At 37.5% G+C, this 23,224-nt stretch overlaps 1 protein-coding gene across 1 annotated transcript in view; it reads left to right on the plus strand.

The window, feature by feature from the left end:
- Window positions 1–23,224, plus strand: part of LOC138726807 (transcription initiation factor TFIID subunit 4-like) — a 125,995-nt gene that overhangs the window by 18,892 nt on the left and 83,879 nt on the right. The window contains exons 8-10 of the mRNA XM_069868818.1: window positions 3,216–3,321; window positions 7,476–7,590; window positions 14,274–14,443. Of these exons, the coding sequence (XP_069724919.1) occupies window positions 3,216–3,321; window positions 7,476–7,590; window positions 14,274–14,443 (391 nt within the window). The remainder of the gene's footprint in view (window positions 1–3,215; window positions 3,322–7,475; window positions 7,591–14,273; window positions 14,444–23,224) is intronic.

Below are 23,224 nucleotides of genomic sequence, written 5' to 3' on the forward strand. Positions count from 1 at the left end.
CAGACCATAGCCATTCTGAATTTTGTACATTTACAAGTGGCTTGTTTCTTCCTTCCACAATATTTTTTTTAAACTTAATTGAGACAAAAAAAACACTTGATAAAGGTTATGTTTTCTGTATTTGTTTTTATTTTCCATTCTTTGCAGAAGCTTCTATTTCTTATGCTTTTGTATTTATTACTTTTATTGCTTTTATTTTTTATATGCTTATGCATATTGTGTAAATGCTTAAGCTTTTGCGTCAGATGATTTTGCTGCAAAGTGTGATTTGAGTAAATTGAGTCTGGCTGATTCTGCAGCCCTTGTCAAGTGAGGGGAAGCGTGTCCTTGGGACCCCACGCATCTGCATGGCTAAAGGAGCATCTAGATCGCAAAATCCTAGTCCTCAAACACTTTAGCAGTGAGTTCCAATCTGTCTGTCCTCAAGGTCTTTTCCTTTCAGTGGTTCGTAGGCAGTAACTTTCATTTTTATTTAGTATCTCCTGTTCAGGTAAGAGAACAGAAGTTATCATTCTTTCTACTTTTCTACGTATGTGTGATTTGCCTGACTTCTTTCTCAGTCTGTATTTGGTCATTTGTACTGTTAATTATTTGCCTGTGTTCACATCTGCAATCTTCTTTGTTCTACAATACCATACTCGGTAGAAGATTTCCACCTTATCACCTTTTGGCTTGAGATTAGGACGAGAGAGCACTATTACTTTATTCTCATGTAGTTATGGAATCTAAACTTTTTGAAAAAGGGCCTTAGGAACAGTGGGTATTTCAGCTGCCACCACTTTGTTGTTCTGGTTATCAATAATGTGACTGTTAAGTAGCGTTTTTCATCTTCTTAAGTCTGCTTGTTTTGTTTTCGTATAAACTTCTTTTTATACAGGTGTGAAAATAAAGTAAACTTTAGAAAGGGATGGAGTAGTGGTCTCAAACTTTTGGGAAGTATGGAGGAACAGACAAATGGTGAATTGAAGTGAGCCTGACTAGTAAATTAGAAAGGTGAAGGTTGAAGGGAGAAGTGGGGAGATGAGATGAAAAAGGAGGGAGAATACTTTCTATTGTGAGAAACACGCATCTTGTTTTGCAGAAAAATGGTATTTTATAGAGAAAAATCTAGGTAACCTTTCATGTCTTGCACTAGGAGAAGCAATGTCTTCTTTTTAGTGGAAAAAGTTTAGTTTCTGTACACTCTGAAGTCTTGTTATCTGTCATATTGTACATTCTGTCTTGTTATCTTTTCTGACTCAGCACTTCTGTAAGATCATTGATGCTATTATGGTGGGTGCTGTGGTAAAATGTGGGAAAGGACTTCTGAAGTGTCTGGTCCAACCTCCTGCTTACAAGTTAGGGTGTTGCCCGGGGCCTTGAGCAGTTTTATTTTGAGTATCTTCGAGTTGGAATTACACCCCCTCTCTGGGCAAGCGTTGGAGTTGCATTGCCCACCTTCATGGGCAATTTTTTTCCTTGTATTAAAAGTGGCAACACTGTCCTTTTTCGTGCCAGTGTGGTCTTCTTTTTTTTCTGTGGGCTTTTCTATTTCCTTATTACAATACACTTGTACAGGTTTCCTGTGTCAAAATGCAGTCAAATTCAGCTTCTTCCCTCATTTTCACTTATTGCCTCTGTTTCTTTCCTGTTTTTAAGCATGGTTGCTACTTTATTCCTTCCTTTCTGAGTGTCACTATTTACTCACTGCCTGTCTTGACCAAGTAAATTTACATCCATTTTCTCTATTTCTGTGCTTGGTACAAATGCTCCATTTTCCTTCGGTGTCCATAGTTGAAGCTGTATCCTTACTCTTTTTTTTTCTTTTCTCTTTCTGCAAGGTGCCTATTGCCAATACTTCTACATCCACAGGCTTATTATGACATTTCAGCTTTTAATATTTTAGGACGTACAGAATGCAAGTTCAAAATAGCCCTATTTGGTTTTTCTCCAGCTTATGTTACAGGCCTTGTTCTCCCAATACTCTTTTCTTGTTTGTAGTTTTCACCTCTTTCTTCCAACTTGGGAGCCTTGGTTCCTACTGACAAAACAGTTTGCTCTTTATTCCATGGCCTCTTCCTTCTCTACTTTTATGTCTCGTTTGAAAATACTCTTTCTCCTTTCCTTTTCTCCATAGCACACTTGGAAGTCAGAGATTCGGCCATACATTATTCAACGAAATAATGTGGTTTTAGATGGTTTTAGATATACTTTGTGAGAAAAATGCTGACTGGTGCCGAAATTGGGATGCGGTGGTTCCTGTTGGCTTCACAGAGCTGTGCGTAGCCTGTTGTGTTTTCTTCAGGAGGGAGTGTTGCATCCTCTGGATGTGAGTCTGAGCCCCGGAGTTCAGAGCAGCAGACCAGTCACGTAGTTGTGACTGTGAAAAGCACGTGACTTCTGGAGATGTCCTGCCTGAGTTGTGGCTGCAATCTTATTCACAGCTGTTTGCCTGTGTTTTGCTTTCAAATTTATTTATGGATTTCTTCTTTCCAGCTCTGCAGCCTCGACACATCTTTCTGAATCTTCTGCTCATTACATCCATGCCTACCTCATCTCTGATTTCATGAATGTACATTTTGGTGTTGCTTAGATGTGACCCTCACAGGCTTTTTCCTTTTTGGTTTGCTTTGTTTAGGGGTCACATTCTAAGTTCCTAACCCAGCTTTGGGTAAGGACTTGAGAACTTGGCTTAGTAGTGAGTGAAACTTCAATAATACCCAGTTTACATTTGAAAGATGAATAGTATATGATAACCACAAAGCATTGTTTTCTTTCTTGTGTATATCTGTCTTTGGAACCTGTAATATTTTGGAATTTACTTCTAGTATATATATTTTCTTTAAAAAGCATAGATACATAATTAAAAGCGTAAAGGTTATAGGTGGATACCGCTAAAACTGCTGCAGCATTTTGTTCTAGAAAAATGCTTTTCTGCCTAGTAAATTTTCCAAAGACAAAAGTATAATATTCACCTTTGAAATATACTTCTGATGAAGGTTGTGACATATGACATGTGTCGAATATTATTTTACTTTTTCAGAGCATAATAGCAAAACAGGTATATACACACACACACAACCACAGGCATTACACAAATATGACTTTTGTCACTAGCTGGTTGTGCTTGTAGAGATCCCCGTGCTTGTATTAGTAATTACAGGTATCAGTGTATTTACGTTGTGTGTGTTTGTGTATAAAGAGTATAATATAAGTATACTTTTTTTTAATAATAGCAGATTATCCAGTCAACATCTGCTCAAACTGTGAAACGAAACCCTGCTTGCCAGACTACCCAGATTAGGATGCCAGTGGTAATAACTCAGACCATTAGACCACAAGGTATGGGTTTAAATGTTTTAGTGAGATTGTTACCTTTGTATGAATTTCATTGTCATTACAAACTAGCAGCATGGGAAAGACTTACAGTGTTGACATTGGCAGGCTTGACCTTTCTTTTTTCCCTTCATGCTGGCTGAGGAATGCATGCTTTCACTATGCAGTTTCAAGGTATTTCAGACCAACACTGTGAAATGTTTTGAAACGACCTTAGGAGTAAACTCACATGTGACGAGCTCCTCACTCAGCAGTTCTTCATGGAAGGTTGTGAAAGAAGTCAGGAACTTGACTCGTAACTGTCCTAAGTTCTAACTCTGGGCCAAGAAAGCAATTCTGCATTTTTCCCTCAAGCCTAGAGGATGCCTCAATTTAATAATCCTACTTATAACTCTTAAACCTGAAGTGGAACATGGTAGTCACTGTCTCTGCTGCTGCTGAGGTCAAGGTAGGAGTCCTAGAGAAGTTCTCAACTCTCATGCCTTTTATTTCTTTCCCAACCAGTATGTTTGGTCTTTGAGGTCAGAGATAGACTGTAGCACCCCAACATGCCATCAGCCAGGGAAACTAGAGGGGTGGTTTTCCAGTTTCCTCATCTGTCTGTGCACAGGTGGATTGACGTTTGGCTGATACAGCCCATGTTTTAAGAGGGTTCTTGAAGCCTTCTTGCTTTCTAATGAATACCCGTTTTTTTCTTTTCACTGTTAGACCTGTGAGGCTCAGTTTTTATTTTTCCTGATTACATGTGAGAGTATCTTTTATGGATGTGGGCATTTAGATGATCGAGGGTTTGTAATGGAATACAGAGCTTGCCATCTTCAGGTATTGAATCAGAAATAAAACTGGTTTAAATGCACTTAAAGGCTATTGCTGCCTATTTGACTTTATTGCTTGTTCTTTTCTATTTTCCTTGAGAAAGGAAAGCATCAAAATCCCCAGTGATCACAGTTAATAGCGGCTGACGTTCTGCTTGCTCTGTTCTCTTCAGAGAACCCAAAGGTTGAATGGACATAGAGACTAGGCTGTCACTGTAATCCCATAGGCTGCTTTTCCAAGTTAGGAAGAAATGCATTTACTTGTCGTAAAAGGTGTATATTTGATAGCGTTGACACTCATGTCCTGAGTTTATTAACAGGAAAGGTATTTGGCATCTTACAGCATGAACTTTCACTTCTGACTAACGTGTCAGAGAGAGAAGGCTGATTTAATTTCTTTGCTTGTTGAGTGCCAACAGTTTGCCAAGAATTTGCATGAAGCTGGCATCTGTCTTTTAAACAGTGGGTTCAGAGTATGAATTTATTTGTGATAGCTGTTGATCAGCCAACAAAGTGCAACTTAACTGGCAGTTTGGCTTAAGAAAGATAATGGTTCATGAAGGCAAAGTCCTACTTTCAGGTGAACTTATTCCTGTTTACAAGCTTTAAACCCACCAATATGTTGTTTTATTAACACAGGCGAAGCAGACAGAATAGAAATTCAGAGGATATCCCATTTCAAAACTACTTATCCTGCAGCCCAAATCTAGGGAAAGCCTGTCTGTGTGCTTGCAGCTCTAAGGAATGCCACTATGCAAACTGTCAGATAGCAGCTTATTTTCATCTTGATCTATTGTTAAAACTTTCTACTGTAAACACCAGTATGATGGTAATTGTTTACTGGCTTGTAGAATGAGGTAAGATATTGGAGTAGGATGTGGTCTGTACAGAAAATTACAGTACTAGAATTCTGTGGAATGTGTCTTTTTAAGGTTAATTACAGGAGAACTGAGCTGACTTCCACAGAATAGTGTGTTTTTCTTCTCTGATAGGAGTGAATCTCCTAGCGTAGTGTATCTTTACATTGGTATTAATGCATCCATGTAAACAGACAGTAATGCTTTTTAAAACAGTAGTATAGATACAGTTGACAGTCTTTAAGGACTTGTATATTAATAAAATTACTTTCATGCCAGGGGAAATAATGCTTTAGTTACTGTACGAAAAATTCACACTCGTTATCAGTGTAATAGTTAGCTGATCTTGTAGATGAGGGAATTGAGTCAAATAGTAAAAAATAATTAGCCAGAGTACTCATTGCAGATATTTAACCTGTGCAGAGATACAACTCAGAATTGATAAACACCTAAATTTGGGCTAATTTCTCTAGATCATGCTACTTGAAATTTCAAATGGGGACCCAGTGGTGAAAGACTCTGTATGTCATTACCAATCCCATGAAATATCTAGGCCCACAGGATTTAGAATTTTCAAAATATGCCCTGTCTCATAATAGAAATAGATGTTTTACCGTATTGTGTGTCTACCTACTTAGTCATGCACATCTGATTTAAACTGGAAAACTTGCATGTCATCCCAAAACTTATATTTACTTTGTCAGATCCATTTGAGAAGAATTACATGAACATGGGGAGAAGAGAGTGAGACTTAATTTTTCTGTATCCAGTGTAGATGTGCTATTTTCCTGAGACCAACTAGTTAGCTGCTCTGTTGCTGTACCTTTTGGGGCTTTTCCCCAATCAGAAGTTATCATCTGTAGAAAACAAACCATCGATACCAGTTTTAAAGGAACATAGTAATAATTCTGGAGGTGTGCCGCTTTTTCCTTTGCAATAATTTTCAAGGTTAACACACGTTTAAGCTTCTATATGCTAATTGGCAGAGATCTGCTAATTTTTATTATTGTAATATTTCTTACCTTCCAGTTCACTTAGTAGAAAACCTTTCAATTAGTTAATGTGAGATAGCCAAATGAATTGTCTGATCCAAGGACTAACGCTGTCTGTGACATCTCATGGACCTTGAATATTCTGCTGATAAAATATATTTGTTCCCCAGATTTGGGGCCTGAAGTCCTAAATCTTGTTTTCTGTTTGCTGATATTGAGAGGCCACACAACAGTATTTTATACAGAAACGAACCACCACCATCAAATTATCTTTGCTTTAAGTTCATATGTTGAAGTTGATGAAGACTTCAAGATAAAAAAAGTAATATTGGAGTCATTAAGAGTGAACAATTTTGTTTTAGCAAAGAAGTGATTTTAAAAGGATTTATCAGGGTAGTTGTGTTTCAGGTTATTTTGATTCATGAAAGAAAGATGATGTAGCTCTACTGCGGTTCATACCGTGCCATCTGTGAGCAGTGGAGTCATAGATGAGCAGGAATAACTGTCATGGACTTTCCAATGTCTCCAACACTACATGTGTGTAACACTTGATAAAATCAAGTGATATGGAAGATTAATAAATTTCACATTGCAAAACCTTAGTGTGATTGAAGAAAACACAAAATTAACCCAAGCAAATGTGTTCAAGCAGTAAAGTAGGACTTGACTCACAAAGTTTCATTTGTCAGTGCTTTTTGAGTTGCATACTGGTACGATGTTTTTAGTAATAATTCACATCTGTTGATTTACTAATTAACAACCTAAATTTGTAATTACTTTTAGTTTGATTTTTCCAAATGTCAGAGAAGAATTTATAGGCATTTTTCAATTTACTGTCACAAGAAGCTGCATGTCCACCACACTGGCTCGTTTAGAAAGCCCAATTTTACTTATACATACAAACCTGTCAGGTCTAGAGACAGAGATGAATCAGTCTTCTAAATCATCATTTTCAAAATAAATATATAAGAGGCAACCAGTAGTGCTTTTTCTATTTCATTTAAAATAGAAAACTTTAAAAAATATTTAAAATAATGTTTTCAAAATACATGCTTTCATGAAAAGTGCATGTTTTTCACTACAGTGAGAACAATGATGATATAAAAAAAGGCATAGTTAATGAGTAATGAGTGACTGACTTAAAGCATCTATATTAAGAACATTTCAAATTTTACTTCTTTATTCTGTGCAGATTATCTAGATCAAGTGTTTTACTGGCAGTTGCACACACTTATAGCCATTATGTGTATTCTAACCACTTACAGCTAATGGTTTTAACTTTTGCTATCTTCAGTATTCTATAAATATTGAACAAACTGTAACGTTATTATAAATTTTGTATTTTAAATTGTTCTTCTCCAGCTGTGTAATCTTTAAAAAATAATAACTTCCTTTGTTTGCAATTTACAGACAGTTAAATTTAGTTCCTGGACAGAAGGTTCTTTGATGTAAATTGTCTAAGACAGCTCATAATAACATTGCTTGGTGTTTTTCAGGCACAGTAGGGAAGGCACCAACAATACAAGCCAGCAGAAGTCCTGGGGGCTTTGGTGTTCAGGTCTCTGCAAATCAGAAAAACAAGCTGAATGACCCTGGAGGTGGTTCTTTCAGGTAAAAAAATAAAAAAAAAAATTGCAAGGGGGGTGGTTGGGGGGAATCTTAAATGTGAAATAGACATTAGAATTGGCGTAACACCAGAGGGCAGTGTTCTACAAGGATTCTTGTCTTTGCTTTACTGGCGTTTGGTGGCAATTTTCTTACTTAGCTCTGCTTTAAATAAAGGGAGGGGATCATGACATGTCTTGAGGATTTTTCTCTAAATGCACTTTGTAATATCTAATAGAGCCTCAATTCTGCAGGTTGTAATGAAACTTATAGTAAATGGAATGATGCGTGTGAAGTTTTAAAAATATACGTGGTTGGTTTTATGTGTCGAATTTGATCGTTCACATGGAACGTCTCTCGCAGAGAGATACTAATTGTGAAGACAAGACACCCTGTCGATAGGCTTCTATACCCCTCGTAACCACTCTGTGGTTTTGATAGTGGGGTTTGTTTCGTTGTGTGTGTGTCAGATTGTTGTGCTTGGTTTTAGGGACCAGACATTGCTGTATCTGTTCATCGCTGACAGAGGATGGGGAGTTCTCTGGGTCCCCATAGTAATCGGGTGCTGCACAGGTTCAACACAGTAGCATTGATGCATTGAGCTGCTATTCCAGTTCTTTTGTACTTCAGACTTTAATTTTAAATATGCTTTGGATATCTTTACTCTTTGTAGTGACAAGCTAGTCTTAGGTGTAGGGCATTTTGCTTTCTCTGCCATCATTTCAGTTTTTTCCTCTCATGCAAGTACATTTTATTTGTGTTGAAATATTTTCTTTCTTTGCTAAGTAACACAGTATTCTTAGATTTTTATTTTTATCTGCTGGAATTATGTTGCTCTGACACCCATTGAACCAGTAATTAATTTTCAAGCTTATGCTTTTGCAGGTGAAGTAAAAGAGAATTTGTAGCACTGTGAAATATCTCTGCTTTGAGGCATGTCAGTATTGCAACTAATAGTGGTAGTACTTAGTATTAATCTAGAAGCAAAATCATTCAATTTTTTATTTTCCAATGCTTTTGCCTCCCACTGAGTATTTAAATGATTTAGAATGTCTGTTGGGTTCAATTGTACTGTCTTAATAAGTATTTTTTTATGTTTGTAAGCAACATGAGCATTTATTCTTCGTTAGTATAGCTTTCAATTTTACATACACCAAAAGGGACAGCATTTTTTTAACTGGATGTTGCAAACTGTGCCAGGATTGATTCTTGCATTCACTTAGTTTATACATAGAATATATTAGGTTAGCTGGAATTGTTAATTTTCCCTTGGGGAGAAGCAAATGCTCAAGGCACTGATTGATAAATCAATAAATCTTTAGTGAGTTTGGTAAATAAGCTGTCAAGGGTGTATGTCATTTTTCCTCTAGAGAGCAAATTTTAGTCAGAATGAATGTGTTTGTTTCCTTGCATTGTTTTCTCCTTGAAAATAGTAAGACACAAGGCTGCATTTAAATAAGTCCATAAAATTGCAAGGATTTATTAAACAGCAGCAAAGATCAAGCTTTTTCTTGATATCTTAACAAAGAATTCAGTTGTTTGCATATTTGCATTTCAACCCCTAACCTCTCCTGAGGACAAATAGATGTCTGACTATTAAGCCTGAAGGCACAGAGCTGGAAATCTGTATTAATCCTCTGAATGCTGACTAGTTTTCCTCAACATTCCCAGCATGTGTGAAGAATGTGTTTTTAGCCAGAAGGCAAACTGGCATCTAAAGCAAAGCAAGAATTTTGAAAAATAGTTGTGTTATGTATAAATTTATTTTGCCCTTAGTGTTTTATTATTGCATATTTGTTTCATTATTTTGTGTTCTGCTTTCTTTAAAATAACTTACTTAAGCTTTTCACTCTTGTGAACTAAGTGTTGGTCACTAGAAATGGAAATGTGAACTTTATTTTCAGCTTTGTCTGTCCTGGACTGTGGAAAATACAAGAAGGACTTGCATAAGAGACACAGCAATTAGGAATTTTGCAAATTACAGCTTATCCTTTAATGTCAGCATTTATTAATGAACTGTAAGACTGCTTACATGAGTTCACTGGGTATTATAGTAGCTGTTGTAGGACACCGGGTTTTTTTCAACCCAAGACTTCTGCAAGTTGTGTTAGTAAAATTTTATGTCATCCTTTCTGGTATTAAACTCTATTGTTAGATTTTTTTTTTTCAGAGAGAACTACAGACAACTCTATTTACAAAGCAGCTTGTCCTTTAAGGAGAGGTAGAAAGCTAATGTAGTTCTTAAATGGATAACTTCGAAGTTTTCATTTCAAAATGGTATTTGACATAAAACCTTAAGCTTTGTTTCTTTTTTTCTTTTCCAAACAAATATTTTAAGCTATAAAGTGATGATATATTTTTTTCTGTATTTTTCAAAACAAGAAAGAAATGCCGGCCACAAATGTGGCACATTCTGTCATCCCTTTTGCTTGTCAGTGAGAAGATCCAACAAAGACTGCAAATGAATTGTATAACAAAGCAGTCTTGGGGAGAAATTTCAAGTTAAAGCTTGAAAATCAGAATAAGCATTATAATAAATTTGTGCAAATCGAATTTATGCCGTTAGATAATGTAATAATGGCTTTTACTATGATTTCAAGTCATTGCTTATATCCAGTGTATTGTCGTTGATCTCTGATTTTCTGACCCGTGGAATTTGTAGGCTTGCTCAGAGTCGTTGGCTCAAATCTTACAAAGTGCATGAGAAAGAAAAATGGTGCAGTTAAGATTTGTTCCCAAAGAAAATGCTACCAGAATTCTATAATGGCTTGCCTTAGTTCAAACAAAATCTTTGAAGCATGTTGTGGACAACTGTGCAAATACTTTTTTCTTTCTCATTTTCAAATAACCTTTTTTTTGTTTCTCATTGTTTGAATGTTTTTAAGGAAGAGGAGAGGGAGAGGTGTTAGAGGTTGAATATAGGAGGAAGAATTGAACTCCTAGACTACTTTAAGATATAGCTTGTGTTTGAGAAGGAGTTTTAGAACCCATGCTGTTGTCTTAAAGGAAATGTGCGTGTTGGAATGTTAGATTTATCCTGTAAGATTCGGAATATAATTTGGTAAAATCCAGAAATAATTACTGAAACTGTATTGTTAGTGTGAGCAGAGTAACATATACCAAGAAACATGAAATTGTCAAATATTGTGCTGAGATGAAATTGGATAGACAGCAGTCATCAATCTGGACAACCACTGGATGGCATCTTTGTTCCATGGAATGACTTCTAAAAACTCACTCATCTGAACTTAAAAGTTGACTTTTATAGGAAATGGTTTGGCAAGAATGCCAACTCTCTCTATATATAAACGTGTGAGCATTTCAGTATCCAAACCCAAGTCCTTTGCTTTGTTATAAAGTGCCTCAAAGACAAAAAGGATGTATTGATTGAGTTTTTCCCATTAGACTGAAAAAATTGTAGTCCCAACTATGATTAAAAAAAAAAAAAAAATAGATGTGCCCACAGATAGCAGATTGCCAGTGTAAGATGGAAGGAAATTATGCTGTCCAGGAGTTACAGGGGTGGTCTTTAAGTGCTGTTGCATTGGTTTTGATAATTTCATTGGCATCCTAGCTTGTGCCCAAATTAGTTGTCTGTTTTTATTTCAGACAATTTGTTTATTTATAACGTGGTCATGGCTCTGTACTCTAAGTAAAAATTGGACTAGCTGAAATGCTAAGCAGTAGGGAGTAAAAGATTGATTGCACTTATTTCAGCTACTAAGTGAAAGTAGACATAAGTATAAACTTCACTTAAAAATTGAGTTCTTGAAGTTAAGAGTGCTATTTTGATTTTGTTATAGGTAATTACTCAAAGGACATGTAAGTACCTCAGTGTCAGCAACTTGATCTGGAAAGATGGGATTGAGACTGTATTACTGCTGGCCAGGTTGGCATTGGCCAGAAAGCCAACAATATCCTGGGCTGCACCAAAAGCAACATGGCCAGCAGATTTGTGGAAGTGATTCTGTCCCTCTATCCCTGTCTTGTGAGACCTCATCTGGAGTATTGTGTCCAGTTCTGGAATCATCAACATAGGAGGGAGATGGAACTGTTAGAACGGGTCCAGAGGAGGCTACAAAGATGATCGGAGGGCTGGAGCAGCTCCCATATGAGGCCAGGGTGAGACAGTTGGGGTTGTTCAGTCTGTAGAAGAGAAGGCTTTGAGGAGATCTTATAGTGACCTTCCAGTACCTGAAAGGGGGCTATAAGAAAGCTGGAGAGGGACTTTTCATAAAGGATTGTGCTGATTGGATGCGGGGGAACGTGTATAAACTGGAGAGGGGCAGATTTGGACTAGACATGAGGAAAAAATTTCTTCACTATGAGAGTGGTGAGACACTGGAACAAGTTACTAAGGGAAGTTGTGGCTGCCCCATCCCTGGAGGTGTTCAAGGCCAGGTTGGATGGACCCCTGATCCATTAGGAGGTGTCCCTGCCCATGGCAGGGGGTGGAACTACATGATCTTTAAGGTCCCTTCCAACCCTAACTATTCTATGGTTCTATGATTCTAACTGTGTGATAAATGCTTGCCAAAGTGAGTGAGACGATCAGGGCTGTACGTAGAGAAAGCATCCACATATCCTGCTCGGTTAGTAGGTTATCTAGATCCTGTGAGTCCCTGTGCTCGGGTCCCCTTGGCAGGCACTGGTACCTGGGCTCTGCCAGACCCCCAAAGGGCAACAGTGCTGCCTTCCTGCCCACGGAGACGTGAGGGGCCCTGGCAATCAACATGGCATTTTGGGTTTTTTAACAGCACAAGCTGGTTAATGTTTGGTAGTTTATTTGGTTTAGCTTTAATTTTGAAATTCTGTGCTCAAGTCTGTTTTGCAGTAGCTTCCACGTCTTACAAAGTTATAAGTTTGCGTTCTAACAACCTTTATGTGAATTTGTTTTTTCCATGGTTTAAAGGGCCTCCTGGGGTTGGGTTTTGTGAGTCCTGGGTAGATTGCCTTGAGTGATGCTCATTCCATTTCAAGCGCTGAGATTTTTAACTCTTAGTTTTCCCTCCTCGTTCAGTTTTAGTTGCTGTTTTCCATGTGTAGTTAGGCTGTTTGGAACTTGTCACTGAATATTTAAGTCACTGTTAGTTGTGTGGCCAAGTACATTTCTCAGCTGTGATATTTAGGAGCAGTTTCATAACCAGTTGGACAAGGCTGAGGAGTAGTTTCATCATCTACACACTGAATGCAGAGTCCAGTTTCTTCATGGCGGCTCCTGTGACCCTCAGGAGTGCCCTGTACATACCACGTGAAATGTAAAAATGAAGATCCCTTACACTCAGCGTGAAAACCATCAAGGCAGGAGATCAGTTTTGTGGCACTATGCAGAGGAATTTCATTTTAAGAGAAGACATGAAGAGCTTAGCACCTGTGGAAAGTACCAATGGCTCATTTATGTAGCATTTCTCTGACAGTCAGTTTAAGATTTTCCATTTTATTCTTGAAGCGTTCAGCATGTTTCTCCAAGTCTGTACAAACGTAAATCCCTTCTTAATGTCTTTCTGCAAAGAGAACAAATCCGATGGAAGTCTTCCACCAAGACTGGCTGCTCTAGTGCAGATATCAAGGAGAGGATGGGAGGACAGGGAGGACCTAAATGATGGATTTCTAAATTTCTCTCCTTTTGTCCTTAGACTTTACTTGTAGCTTTTTTTTTTTACTGTAGGCGTTAAATTGACAAATGATTGAAAGTGTCCAAGGGTGCATAGGACAATGTGTGCGTAAGCTTTTACTTGTTTGCTTTATGCAGTCGTAGGACTCTGGACTTGGATGTCTGGATCTTCTCCATATATATGTGTATATGTACATATCCATATATATTTTTTTTTTCAAACGTTGTGTAATCACTCCTAGAATGTGCTGAAATACAGCGGTCATGTCAGTAATTGCTCCTGAACAGAATGTGCTAAAGTGATGGTTTCCACAATTCTGAGTCATTCCTCAGAGAGGCAGGAGGGAAAGATGCAGGTATAAAAATGCAGATTGGTTAGTCCGTACTTCCTCGAGCTGTGCAGGAGGATATTGCGGGGCACGTAGTGGCCTGAGATGCTGCCATCATCTCAAATACAGCTCATTTTTCTAAAACTACTTGACATGTTCAAGTTATTTTTGGACATTGTCAGAGAAAATACCAATGCATATTAGAACCACTCTTGGAACTTACCTGAGAATTCATCATGGTTAAAGAATCTTTCCTGCCTATTTTTGAAAGTGCTTTGGTGCCCGTTTTGATAGGTGCTTGTGAAAGAATGCAGGATTTCAAATTCATATTTTGCTTTTCACGTCTGTGAGGTTTTGATTTGTTTTGTCATTTTACTGCTGATTTTCAGCAAAGAGAGACTAGCCAAATGCTCTTTGTTGGCAATCGTTGCCTTTAGTCTCCCAACCATCCTGATTTCATTGATATCTCTGATGAGGAAAAGACACTTCTGTCACATCTTCTGTTACAGGCAAATTGTCCTGCTTCTAATGTTTTCCTAACGCGATTAGAGAACCGTTTAGTGATTTCTGACTGTAGAATATATTCTCTGGAAACGGAGACCCTAGTGGTGGTACCCTGAGCTGGCCCAGCCACCAGGCATGATGCATGATGACATTTTTGGAGAAGCAGATGATATACAAAATGAATATATCGCCCACAGAATTATTTTTATTTGTGGTTTTTGGTTTTTTTTTTTTCATTATAGAGATGATGATGACATCAATGATGTTACCTCTATGGCTGGCGTTAATCTTAATGAAGAAAGTGCCCGGATTATGGCTACCAACTCTGATTTGGTTGGAACCCAGATACAGTCCTGTAAAGATGAACCCTTTCTTGCTGCTGTACCTCTACATAAACGCATACTTGAAATGGGTGAGAAATGTGTCCTTTCCTTTTGGTAGTGCTTCCTTTTGAGTTACACTGTTCTGAGTAACAGAATATGCTTAGCACTTAAGATTATTTTTTAAGCATTTTATTAGATAATTTTGTGTTAAAGAACTTTCAAGGTTTTTGAGATAAAAGTAACTGAGTTATCTCAAGTTGGAAAAAAAATAATATGCCGGTACTTTTATACTTCATGCTTTCCCCATGTTTTTATAACCAAAGATCTCAAAGCTCTTTGCAAACATTAATTATTTCTCACAATCCTCCTTCATGTTTTACACATGAGAAGATTGAAGCAGAGAGGTAAAGTAAGTAGTACAGGTCACAGAGGACACCTGCGAATAACATTTAACAGAATGTTGAAGTTATCTGTCAAGACTTTCTTTCCCCGTACAAAATGGTTATTCAGTTCTTAACACCTGAATCTATTTAAGTTCATAGTGATTTTCTGAGAGTGTTTTTTCAAAAAGATGTATTTATTTATTCTACCATTTGAAAATAGAAGTTAAAAACTTCAGTAGAAAAAACCTCTTCCAAATTAGTGATGTTTCAAGGTTAGTAAGTATGCTCAGAATGGATTTTATATGACATTTATATATTATGTGTGTTCTAGTAGCTAAATGTATCTTTTTCAATGTAAGTCTGGTAATATTTTCAGAGCCATCAGTATCTTAAGATACAAAGGTCAAGTTGTTTAGGGTTGTTCAGGGGTATGAATCATACATTTCTTTTAGATCTATGCTTACATCACTAATTAAATTAGTAAAATTTTGGGGGATCTAGTTCTCATAATTTTAAAGGCAAGACCAAGATCTTGTTACAAATCAGGACAGTTAGGTTCTTAAATTGTGCCGTTACTTCTGAAATGTTATTTGTGTTTATGTTCATTGAATTATGGAAGCCTTTTTATATTGCAGTTGCAGGCAAAGTTCTTCATTGACTTATTGTCAAGCTTCCTTTTTGTGTTTCAATTAATGCCCTTTCAAACTCCCATTCAGAGAAATGAATTATTTTGCATGTTGTGGTTATGTTGAGTTGATGGGAAAACCTGAGTGCATCTTGTGAGATGGTTTAGCACCACCCAAGAATGGAAGTTGGGGAGGTTGTAATGAAACCTGTTTGAGAAACAGTGAGGGATGCTTGCGTAATAGTTTACACAGGTGTAAGAAAACAAAAAGGTAACAGACATAAAACTGTTTAAAACAATGGGGAATCAGTAATGAATTTGCCATATAAGCCTTAATGAACTGTCTGGCTGTAACAATTGCTGCACAACATGGAGCTGTAATTACAAGTGTAGGGCTTACAGGAGTCTGTACATACTTTCAGAGCCACCAAACCCGTCACACTATTCATCACTGCCTTTTGGGGCTTGCTCCTCTGAGGAACAAATCCCTATGGCTGTTTTTGAAGCTTTATTGGCTTTGATAATTGAAATGAAACTTTCAAAGCTTTTAAAAGCAGCTGCAGGGATTTACTTCTCAAAAGCAGCGAATCCAGAAGAACGACCACTCCTAGGGATCTCCTGCAGCCACTTTTAGAGCTTTATTTTGGCTTTACATGAAGCCTTTGGTGAGTTTTGAAAGTGGCTATGGGGTTCACCAGTGGCTATCATCTGGGATCTATGCCTCTTGAGGAGAGAATTCCTTCAGCTGATTTTGAAGTTTAGAAGCTTGGTTTTCACTGTGTGTGGTCAGATTTGTTGTTTGCATAGGACCACACACAAATTTAGTAGTTGGTGCTACAGGGCACTTAAAATAATGGCATTTTAAGTTCATGACAACACTCAGCCTTACTATATGTTGTACCTGGACACACCAGGAGTAAGCAAAGGAGATTCACCTTCTCAAGAGCATTAGGACAAAGAAAGTATGTTACTGAGTCCTCATTCTCCTGTTTTCGTTGTCCCTGTTGACAAATGAGATAAAATACATTGTTTCTTCTTACTTTTACCTGAATATGACTTAAACAGACCTTATTTTCTACCTTTAAATCTATTCATATTTAATGATTGCTTTAGTTTTAGGGCACGTTTCTTATGTTTTAGTAAAAGAGAGATTTGTGGTATGTACAGTATTAGGAAACTGCTCTTCTCTCCTTTCTCAGAAGCTAGATCTTTCAAGTTTTCTGTAATATTAATCTCCTTCTTGCTTTTCTGAGTAAGAGCTCTGTCGAGCAACTCGGTAGTGTTCCCCAAAGGCTGTTTCAGAGATTGTGCTTCCATTCACCAGAGTCAGAATATAAACTGCTAAAGTGAGAGCAGATGCTTCAGTCTTTGGCAGTAACCACCAGCCAAATGCCTCAAAGTTATAGTGAAAGAGGTTTCTTAATATATTGTGTGTTCTTATCTCTACTGTAACTTGGCAGTGGTATCATCCAGCGTTTATTTTAAATCTAAATGACTAATGTTATTATTGATCCTTTTAATGGAAGGAGTAACTGAGAGGTAATTAATGCTAAGATATTCACCCACTTCCCACGTGTGTCCTTATCCAGCTCTGTATCGAGTCAGCTCTGGCTGTAATCGTTGCCATTTGTTCGTGTAGGAAGACAGGGCTGTGACTGTTTCAAATTCTCCCTTGATGCAAAGTCAAGAGTGGGTATTTCTCAACAGATAATCCATTTCCTTTGCTCTTCCATTCAGGATCATAAAACATTAAACCCTGATCTTTCTACATCACAGCACAATGAAAAATATGCACAGAACTGTAAGGCTTTTGTTTCTCTTTTTGGGAAGCCGAGGCGCAGAGGTCGATATTCTTCATGCATGTGCATGCTGATGTGCATACAGACTCTTAAAGCTGTCTAGATCTTTAGCTTTATGAGTAAAATGGGAAGTATTTCTTTCAAGGGTGAGATAAGCCGATTAGACCCTCAGAAGTAAATAATGCTGAAAAACTTGCTTTTTCATGTGATTTTATGGTAAAGAAACAAGAAAAATAACCATAGTAATTTGTAATTGTTTCACTCTTATTCATTCATAAACTGTTTTGTAGTGGTTAAGAATGCTGTGTTAGTTAGGTTTAGGAGCTAGTTCTTGACTTCTGACTTGCCACAGTTTACCAAAAGGGGCAACACTGTAAGGACTAAACTGTTGTGACTTAGCAGGTTGTTTAAGTGTGTTGGTTTTTTCTGGTTTGTAACCATCTCATGAAAACAAACTCCTTGACTCCGGAACTTCACCTCATCACAGTGTTGTTTCTGAGGCTGGATGAGAATTAGGCTGCACTGGATTTTGCATTTAGTATTAGTGAAAGGTAGCAGGAGGGAGTGAAGGGTGGGATAAAAGAGAACAGATATGTTGTTTACTTTCCTAAGAAGTCTTTTGACTGGGAATTGGTCAGCTCTAGAACCTCTGCCAGTGGTTGCAAAAAACTTTGCTTTTTATTTTGCAGTCAACGGAGCAAGATATCCTCACAAGCTTAGAATCTGCAGCTGCTTTTCAGTGCCCACAGCTTTTGTTTTAATTATAACCGATTTCTTCTCCAACCAGATAATGCTATTTTTCTTTTCGTTGGCTATTTCTAAAATGTCATAACTTGTGGAGAGTATTAACTATAAATTAACTGTCTTAATGCAATAATAATGAAACATAAGTTTGGCACACTGTATTCTTTGACTCAGATTCTTTGTTTCTCTCCTTCTCTTCATTTTCAGTGTTCTTCACTCAGTTTTGCCACTTCAGTCTTATTGTTGCAGAGGATTGACTGAATAGAATAATTACAAATGTAACATTCTAAGAAATGTGGGACTGGTTTGGCCATATTGAATACATTTTAACTGTCCATCTTGTGTTTTCAAGTTATTTTTCTTTAAATATGTATGATAAAAATATATTGGAGAATCATGGATGATATTTTTATTTCACATTCAGAATTATTTTTACACCTGCATTAGGAAGTCAGTTTTTGATTTTATGAAATAGTGTATTTATGGCTGTTATCTAGCATTGCTGTAAATTTCCTTGGGAAAAGATCTATTACATTGACAACATGGCATACACCTGTGACACTTCTTGTCACAAAATAGTACTGGATTCTAGGCTAGTACTGGATTTTAGGCTAGAACACACGCAGTGCTGAAAGCCAGTTGTTAGGAAGCTTGAAAACATGCTGATGAATCCAAATTCTCCTAGTCTAGTAGTTAAAAGGCGTACAGTCTTCCTTAAAACAGCTTCAGAAAAGCCTGGCTTGATAGACATAAGCCACTGTCTCTGTCAGTGTAACAGCTGTAGGATTAGGCTCAATGTAATTTATAGATTTACTCTTTTGCTGTTTTACATGTAATATATGTTTTAATTCTGACTGATGAAATATTGATGATTGTTCAGCCTTGATTCTTTTTCTTCAGTCACACTTGAATTGCATGTGTGCTGTAAAAATGCGTGTTAAACCATAAGGAAGTAGCTTATCTGTGTTCTCTGTATTCTGAAGTATATTGAGTCTGTGTGGTATTGCAGTGGCAGCCCAGTTGTATGCATATGTATATATTTTAAATAAAAAATTTGAATACTCTAGAGGGCATTTTGTATTGCTAAACCATCTAAGAACTGATTGGGATATCTTTCATGGAGCCAAGCCAGTAGATTTCAGAGCCTCTATTTAAAGTGTTTGTTACTAGTTTAATAAGAGTCATTCTGTCATCCTTGTTTCATCTGTTTGTTTGTCAACAGTTGTGTTCGTGTTTGAATGAGATGAAACTACTATTGATGATGGCTCTTTTTATATAGAGCAGTTCTAACATAAAAGTATAGTTATTTCTCTGGTTGGTTTACTTTAGAGGGTTTTATAGCTGCTCAGATTACGTCATTGTAGGTTCTGAAATTCTGAGCTATCAGATTGCCTGTGAACATAATTTTTTGTTTTCAGTGCGCTTTTTGTTAATGCAACTCAGTTGTTTTCACTATTGACTTTAAGCTTTTTATCCATGCGTTGATTTGTCTTCAAACTGAAATATCCCATTTAATATCAGTTTTTCCACCAGCGTCTTTCTACCAGGATGACCTCCATAAATACCTGTGGACATCGCTTGTGTTTGGAGCTAGTTCTAACGTACACTTGTTCTTAGGTGTAGCGTTTTGAAGTCATACATTGTCCTAGTGACGTGCTCAGCCCACTGAAACTGTACCTAGAGAGGCATTTGCTCTGATTCTAGTTGCTATTTCTCAGACAAAAAAGTTGTGTTGGTTATTGTGTAATCCAAATTGCAAGTTGTGGTATGTGCCAAGTATGTTGACTTTCTCTAGTTCCTGTAAACTTCAGCACGTCACCTGCAGAGATGTGGCCGCTGTAGAGATGTGTCTGTGTTCTAACATCTGGAACACTCCTGTAACTTAGTGCATCGTTAGGGGCTGTTTTCTTTAGTGTAAACCAAGCAGTTTTCTAGATGTTTGATTACAAGTAGGTGTGCACTGCTCCCAATCTTCTTATTAATGTCCTTAATTGTGTTAATTTATTTTCTTATGTTGAGAGTGGAGTTTATTGTACATGTTCAATAGAGAATCTGATTTTATAGTCCAACTTAATAATTGCTAATATTACAGTATTATACAACAATTATATGTTATTTACATTTATTATTTCCTTTTCAAAATAGGTGGGAATACCTTCCCATCTTAGTATCAGCAGCAGTGTTGCCAAATAAACATAACCCGTAGGTATTTCAGCAGAATGTTAAACCATCTTGTTGTTCTTTCTTTAATAGGTCCATGCTTAGACTTCCTGTTTTATGAGATGTCCCAACATGTGTTGGAATGGTAACTTCAGTACCACCTGAGAGCTTGGAGTCTGCCTTTCTGTGAAAGGTAGGGCAGCTTCTGTTCAATATTTTTTGTGTATTTCTAAGGTTTTCTTTTTATTAATCTTATTGGTTCTGCAACACTACAGAATCCGAGTTATGCTTTTAGCAGTGTCACCTCTTAAGTGCCAGAACTGACGTTATTTCCTCAAGCAGTAATTTCTCAAAACAAATGTAGATATGTTCAAACTGTGATACATTATGAAGAAAATGAAGCTGTTTCTTCAGACATAATTTTCAAAGGTTTTACTCCAATTGAACTTTCAAGGCCAGGCTGGATGAGGCTTTGAGCACCCTGATCCAGCGGAAGGTGTCCCTGTCCGTGGCAGGGGAGTTGGAACGGGATGATCTTTAAAGTCCCTTCTGACCCAAACCAGTCTATGATTCTATGAACTGAGCGCACGGCTGTGCTATTTGCTCCGAAAAATATTGGGAGAATTCAGGTTTTGTTTTCAACGTAATACCTTGATTCTGTTTTATTAATATAGTGGAAGGACATTCTTTAAAAGGTCTTGCTGTTTCTGGAAGACAGTTCTGGCCTTCAAGGCCTACCATAATACGTTGCCCAGCCTCAGAATAAGTTTGTATCTGGGACTTCAATGGCTTAAATTTCTTGGTCTCTGCAAAGGAGAGTAAAATTAAGATCATCATTCTGTGCAGATGCTTTCTCTACCAGATTTGTTTAGAAAGTCCATCTCATAAAGAGACTTCGGTAATAAATATTGGATGTGAAATAAGAACAATAAAAAGAAAACCTTAGAGAACCATTCAATATTGCAATAAAGCTGACTTAAATTATCCCTGTAGGCAAACTCCATGCTCTAGAGGTGGTACTAATGTCCCCAACTCTCAACACATGTTGGAACATCTTTGTGGAGGAGGAAGTCATTGATCAGTGAGCAGCATCTTCAAGGATCGTTTAAGGGGGAAAAAGTAAAAGGTAATATTTTCTAAAATATGTCAAAATGTTTGTTCATTACGTTTATTTGGCAATCCTGCTGCTCATACTAAGGTTGTAATGTTTTTGTTTCTTAAAATTATTGAAAAGCCTCGTAAACTTCACTTCAGTCTCCTTCTCCCATGAGTCTGAATTGCATCGGTTAGCCTCTGTCATGTTCTGAGCCTACTGCATCCAAAGTCCAGATTCTACTACAACTCTTTAGCAATTTGACACTTCTTGTCAGTGCTTATCGTATGGAGAGTGTTAGTCTGTGGTTAAATGAGTTTTGCAGTGTCTGTTGTTAAATAAAATAAGTCACAGCCAAATGTTGTGAAGTGGTACAAAGACATTCCACTGGTAACGAAAGGGCAATTGTTTTTAAGGAAGTAGCTGCCCCACTGGATGTTATTCCAGATGAGGTACCTCCATCTGTTCTTGCACAATAATGTACACTGTCATAAACTAAGCTGTGGTGACAAAATCCAGTGACAATGTCAGATCCAGATAAACTTTGTAGTGGTGGACGATTTGGTGATGCATGACTTTGGTATTAATGAATGTGGTATGATGTCCTGATCTTGACAGCTTCTCCTCTAATCCTGGACATACATGGATGAAGGCGCTGACATTTTGAAGTTCAGTTTATGGCCTTCAGTCTACCCTTCCAGTATCCTTTCCAGTTCCTTGTATTCTTCATGTATATCCTTTCCAGCTGGCATACCCATCCCACCTCCTTAAGATGAGGCCTCATGTTGAGTTAGTCTGCCTGGCTTGTAGTGGATGACTGTGATACCTGTTCAGACAGGTCACCAACAAGAATTTTATAGTGTCACAGAGATTATTTCTTCAGGAGAAATGTCTGCATTGTTTCCAGAAGTTGCTTTAGAACAACAGGAGCACACAGGCAAACTATTACACTTGGTAATCCTTTTAATCGTTGTGTGGATGTGATTGAGAGTGTGTTCTGTTACTGTGAGGGCCATTTTACAGGATGCTGCCATCGATGCCTCCACATGTGTTTGTCATCTCTGACATTCTTACAACAGCACTTCTCCATCCATGTCTCACCTGACATATGCCATAATCGTGTACTTCTTGCGTTTAAGCCTGAGGTCCTGTAATTGTTTAGTATCTTTTGATCTTGAGCTTAGCCCAAGAGACACATACTTCTAGCCTGCGTGACAACAGGTAGGGAATAAATACACACTAACAACTTCTCTGTTGTTTTTTGAAGGCCTCTTCACTTATTGGTGTCATCGCGCTGTTCTTTCTCATCTGGTCCCTCTATTGATCTCTTTTGATTTGACTCAGTAGGAGTAACCAAACACAACAGTCCATTGAGGCGTATTGTTACGCATTAAAACAGTGAACACGTTTTCCAGTTCTCTGCAGTTGCTCTGCGTTTATTCTTGAATGTTCCTGAATGTCTTTGGACACACTTATTATGTTGTGTTGTTGTTATGTTTTGAGAAAATGAAGAAGATCCTAGAACTGTAATCTATATATTCTCCTTTGACTTGTTGAGACCTGCACCTATTTCAGTTCTCATCCTCTCCTCTGTCTTTTACATTTTCCTCCCACTGTTCAGTCACTGCAGCACACGTTACTGGGAATATAGGGTAGGATCTGGATGTAGTTCTCAAGAATTCTTTAACCTTCAGTGCCTCCCTTTTAATAACTTTAACATCCTCCCTTCTAATAGGATTTAAACAAGATATTGCACAGAAGTGATCTTATTGAGGAATTATTAAAAGGGGAGGAATTAAACAAAAAAATAAGGATAATGTGTTTCCTTAGCACATTGAGATTTTGATTTCTTCTAGAAGAAATTAGGTAATAAACAGCTTAGTTACAGAAAAAAAACAATAGGGGAAAGGTTTATAGCTTCTGTTCCTTCAGAGTATAGGTTCTTTCTGTCATCGCTGATCGAGCTGTAAGGCTTCTTGCTGTCTGAATACCGGATCTCTCTCCTCCTAGATGCAATGCCTATGTTCATTCTGCCATGAATTGTGGCGACTCCTTCCATTTTCCAA

Source organism: Phaenicophaeus curvirostris, chromosome 14 (assembly GCF_032191515.1).
Source record: "Phaenicophaeus curvirostris isolate KB17595 chromosome 14, BPBGC_Pcur_1.0, whole genome shotgun sequence".
In the NCBI taxonomy this organism is placed as follows: domain Eukaryota; kingdom Metazoa; phylum Chordata; class Aves; order Cuculiformes; family Cuculidae; genus Phaenicophaeus; species Phaenicophaeus curvirostris.